The 5,000-nt window shown below is 38.0% G+C and overlaps 2 protein-coding genes across 2 annotated transcripts in view; one reads left to right on the top strand and one right to left on the bottom strand.

Moving 5' to 3' along the window:
- The first annotated feature begins 664 nt into the window (after positions 1–664).
- Positions 665–2,662, top strand: LOC21394049 (cytochrome P450 94B3). The gene has a single exon (XM_010114058.2). It carries the CDS (start codon positions 690–692, stop codon positions 2,259–2,261), a length of 1,572 nt encoding a protein of 523 aa, XP_010112360.1. The 5' UTR covers positions 665–689; the 3' UTR covers positions 2,262–2,662.
- Positions 2,663–2,825: 163 nt separating this feature from the next.
- Positions 2,826–5,000, bottom strand: part of LOC21394048 (ATPase family AAA domain-containing protein FIGL1) — a 5,582-nt gene continuing 3,407 nt past the window's right edge. The window contains exons 8-13 of the mRNA XM_024176049.1: positions 4,794–4,895; positions 4,329–4,431; positions 4,151–4,234; positions 3,972–4,067; positions 3,758–3,885; positions 2,826–3,150 (exon numbers count right to left, since the gene is read on the bottom strand). Coding sequence (XP_024031817.1) covers positions 3,049–3,150; positions 3,758–3,885; positions 3,972–4,067; positions 4,151–4,234; positions 4,329–4,431; positions 4,794–4,895 — 615 coding nt within the window. The 3' untranslated portion in view covers positions 2,826–3,048. The remainder of the gene's footprint in view (positions 3,151–3,757; positions 3,886–3,971; positions 4,068–4,150; positions 4,235–4,328; positions 4,432–4,793; positions 4,896–5,000) is intronic.

The following is a 5,000-nucleotide window of genomic DNA, read 5'->3' as shown; positions in this document are numbered from 1 at the left end:
ATCAATTACAAAATCGTTGACTATCTCAACAATGCTTGCCTTGAATTGGATAGCCAAATAATTTGCGCCAAAAATGTTTCTTTTAGTTAACCAATAACTGAAATGCTATAGGAGTAAAACTATCATAGCCAAACAAAAGGGAGAGAAATCAAACGATACACCAAAGTTCACCAATCTAGGGGTACGGCACTATGACTTTGAGATCTTAGTCAAAGTAAAAAGCCAAGAGATAAAAAATCTAGATGATAATTATATATATATATATATATATATTCCAACCAATGCATGGACGCAAGTATCTAATAAAGAAATAAAATAATTTTCCAAGGAAAAAACTAATGCATGGAGAGCTAAATATTTAATCAGGCACAGTAGTAGCATAGCATCTTCTTCCATGATTGGAAAATAATGCACCGACTTGTGTGCAACAACTGCACCCTTTATAATTATTTGGATGCATATATAAGTACAAAATTAAGCAATCTAACATTTATGAAATTATTATTATAATAAATACCCATTTCTAATTAACCCTACATATAAAAACCCTTTAATTTGTAAGACTTTTAACAAAGCAATATATGAGTGCAACATTTTGTCCTGTACTCAAATTAAGTATAAAAACGCCAACATATCAATATATATTCCAAATCGCCCACTAAATAAAAGTCTTATTTTCATGTAAAGAGATGGGCGTGTTGATGATCATGGACATGTACATGTCTCTTTTGTTGCAGCCACTGCCCTTTATTTTGCTCTCAATATTCTTCTACTTGATGCACCTAATTCTATATGAGCTCCGGCGAGAAGTAGTCACTACTCATGAGCTGTCCGGCACTTGCCATGGCCCCACAACCTACCCTATTATTGGTTGCTTGGTTTCCTTCTACAAAAACCGCCATCGCCTCCTTGAGTGGTACACTCAACTCCTTGAAGACTCAGCAACCAACACCATCGTGGTGCAACGCTTTGGTGCTCGGCGGACCATCGTCACGGCGAACCCTGAAAACGTCGAGTACATGCTCAAGACCAACTTCAACAACTTCCCAAAAGGAAGGCCCTTCACTGAAATCCTAGGGGATTTTCTTGGCTACGGCATATTCAATGTGGATGGAGAGCTTTGGCGCACACAAAGGAAGTTGGCCAGCCATGAGTTCAGCACCAAGTCCTTGAAAGAATACACCGTGAACACGTTTGAGGAGGAAGTCGAAAACCAGTTGTTGCCCTTTATGGAGTCCTTGGCAATGGAAGAGAAAGTGGAGGACTTGCAGGACTTGCTTAGACGCTTTGCGTTCAACATCATATGCAAGGTTTCTATGGGGATTGATCGGTGGTCCTTGGATCCGTCTGCGCCTGTCTCACCCCTCGCGAGAGCTTTCGACGCAGCATCAGAGATATGCGCAAGGCGCGGGGCTGCTCCTTTGTTCTTGGTTTGGAAGATCAAGAGATGGCTTGGAGTTGGATCAGAAAAAAGGCTCAAGTCTGCCGTTGAACAAGTACGTGCTCATGTCATGGAAATAATTCATAAAAGGAAGACAGAACTAATATTTGAAGGAGAAGAGTCTAGTACTAGTGAAGATCTTCTGACTCGGCTGATAACAGCCGGGCACGGCGAGGAGGTGATTAGAGACATGGTGATAAGCTTCATCATGGCGGGGAGGGACACAACTTCAGCAGCCATGACATGGCTCTTCTGGTCGCTCTCATGTCACCCGGATGTGGAGCAACAAGTGGTCAAGGAGATAAATGATATTGTTAGAGAAAGACGAAGGCTAGATTATGAATCATTGAAGGAGTTGAAGATGTTGAAGGCGTGTCTTTGTGAGTCCATGAGGCTTTACCCACCTGTGGCATGGGACTCAAAACATGCCGTCTCAGATGATTTGTTGCCGGACAGTACTCATGTCAGGGCGGGAGATAGAGTGACCTATTTCCCCTATGGGATGGGGAGAATGGAAGCTTTGTGGGGAAAAGACCGGTTCGAATTTAAGCCGGACCGGTGGTTCACTGAACCGGACAAAGATAGAGGGGCTTTGAAGAAGGTATGTCCCTTCAAGTATCCAATTTTTCAGGCCGGACCAAGGGTCTGCCTTGGAAAGGAGATGGCCTTCATTCAGATGAAATATGCGGTGGCTTCAGTTCTAAGGCGGTTCAAGATCATACCGGTCGGTTCAGATAGGCCGGTTTTTGTGCCGCTACTGACAGCCCACATGGCCGGCGGCTTCAAGGTTTCCATTAGCAAGAGAGAAGTACTTACATAGACCTAAATAAATCATTGTCATTAAATTAGTAAGGTCAAATGGTCCTGATTTAAGATTTGTTGGGACGGCGTAACATGCCACATGCTTCTGTGTAATTTAAGTGCGAGGAAACAATTGTGTACAACAATCATACAGAAAACAACTATGTACATAAGTTGTTCCAGAACTTCCTAGATCATGATCATCAACATCACAAGTCAGATGCCAAATATTTACATGGAAGAACATATACCGTGAAGTCCGGACACGGTAAGGTTTCTATAAATCCTGGTCAGAATATTGCACATGCGTGTTTGGAACGATTACTTCACATGTTCTTATGTTTTTCCCCCTTAAAAAAAAAGTGGAGGAATATTTTTTGTTAATAATAACATTCATTGATCAGAATTCAAAGTAGAGAATTAACCACGTTTGTTTACTACAATAGACCATTTTGTTTTATATATACATATATATAATAATAATACTAATGATAATAATGAAATAATAATAATAACAGTAATAATGATAATAATGATAATAATAATAATAATAATAATAATAATAATAATAATAATACGCCGTTTTATTTAAAGCAGGATCATAGCTTAGTCATCGATTCCTCAGGCAGTTGGTAAATCAACCTTTTTCAACGGCTATTGCTATAGAAGGGCTATGAGCCTCCTGCTAGGCCACTTTATGATCATTATAATAGTAATTTTTCCGAATTAAGAAGGTGGTGGTGGATATTAGATATCCATCAACAATGTGATATTACAATCTTAATTTGAATTATAAAATTTAAGCCTTAGAGTGACAAGCTTCCAAATTGCTTATTCCAGTCCTCATAGGTGCCAAGTTCATTCAAGGAAACTGAAGGCCTCACCTCTTGCAATGCATGCTCGAAGTCCTGTATAAGAAAAGCAAATAGGGTTTAAAATAATTTTTCTGAAAAGAATCTAAATGGAGAATTCTAAAGGTCATAAAAAAAAAATACCTTATCAGGAGTGTTTTTTTTTTTTAAATTTTTAAATTACTTAAATCTGTAACAGGTTTTGTTAGTTTTTTTGTATATATATATGTGTGTGTGTGTTCATTTTGACGTGCTATTAGTAAGTACCCCTACCGTGAAAAGCTCTATAATTAGAGATAAAATTACAAAATTCTAGAAGTTCAACTTTGCATTCTTGAGAATTGCAAAAGTAACTCTCAATTGCCAGTGCAAGATTCGGTCAAAGCTAGACATGATGATTGATTCCAAATAAAGCTAGAAATAGTTGTGAACAAACGATTGTCAAGATAAACTTAGAATCTAGTCTATTTTATAACATTGAGTCAATCAAAGGTGTTAGGATAAATTTTAACGGGACTGACAATTCAAAGAGAGATTTTTGTAATTTTTGAGAATACAAGATTAAACATGTAATTTCACTTAAACTCCGAGGCGAATCTTCCAATTTTCCTTTAATTAGAACTATAAAATCTTTTGAGTTTTGCATTTTGTGCTTGATTTTTACCTGAAGAGTTACTGGTCGCATATCCTCCTTTTTCAGCTTTGTTATTTCTATGCCTTGTTTTAAAGCCTCTCTCAGCGGACCCATTGACGCATCCTTCACCAAGTTTTTCATGTCTGAACCTGAATACCCTGTAAAGCAATACTTCACTATAATAAAAACAGTCGAGAAAATAAGAAAATAAACCTGTAAACTATGTGGATTAGATAGATAGTACCTTCGGTTAATTTGCAAATGGTATCAATGTCCTCCTTTTCAAGTTTGAATAGTCCATCCTTCTCTAGAAGATTTTGTACAATCCAGGCTCTCGCTTCTTCATTGCCACTAACATCTGGTTAGCCTCGAATTTGAAGTAATGAAGATCATTAGTAAATGAAAAACCAGTGCTAATTGTACCTGGTGAAGGTAAAGGGATATAAAGTCTCTTAGTAAGTCGCCTCCGTGCCGCTTCATCAAGTTCTTGGGGTCGATTTGTCGCTCCTGAATAAGGTGTCCATTTGTGGATTACAGTGCAGTTTATGATAATTATTGTGTACCGTGTAGTTAAAAAAAAAAAAGGAGGTTCAATAAGCACCTATAAGCAGAATTTGTTCACTGTCACTGTCAAACCCTTCCATTTCGATTAGGAATTGTGTTTTAAGCCTTCTACTTGATTCATGCTCACCTTCTGACTTGCGCTGCAACCGTACAAAGTTTATATTAAACGAAATATTAAAAAACAAGGACTGCTAGATCACATGTGAGTTCCGAGATCTAATGTTGTTATTTAATAAAACAAGTACAGTACTATAATGACCCTGAAAGAAACAGAAAAGGCTACAGTAGTGTAATGTAATTGCTAGCAATTAACTTCCAGGTACATGGGAAGTACCTTCCTTAGGCTCAGAGGAAAAAACATTGCAAAATTGGAAGTTATCGACATTATCACCTTTTTGAAAGTAACTTTTCATATTTAGAAGACTTATCCAAGGTAACAGTACTGAATCTACAGGGGCAACTTAGATTTCTTAATGCTGCCTAAGACTCAGAACATTCTTACCTGAGATAGAAGTGAATCAATTTCATCAACGAAAATCACAGCCGGCTGACGACAACTGGCAACTCCGAATAGGGCCCTCACTAGTTTTTCACCCTCTCCAATCTGCCAAGGTCATTGAAACCGTCCAAATTTAGATGGTTTTATCCAGACTGTATAACATGCAGAGAAGAGAACCGGGTAGTAATATCTTGGTAAAAACAGGGAAAG

This window comes from Morus notabilis, unplaced genomic scaffold (assembly GCF_000414095.1).
Source record: "Morus notabilis unplaced genomic scaffold, ASM41409v2 Scaffold784, whole genome shotgun sequence".
In the NCBI taxonomy this organism is placed as follows: Eukaryota; Viridiplantae; Streptophyta; class Magnoliopsida; order Rosales; family Moraceae; genus Morus; species Morus notabilis.
Note: the sequence above shows the minus strand (reverse complement) of the source record. Positions and strands in the feature narration are given on the sequence as shown.

Excerpts from the sequence above, each read along its gene's own strand:
- LOC21394049 (XM_010114058.2), top strand. The coding sequence starts at position 690 with ATGGGCGTGTTGATGATCATGGACATGTACATGTCTCTTTTGTTGCAG.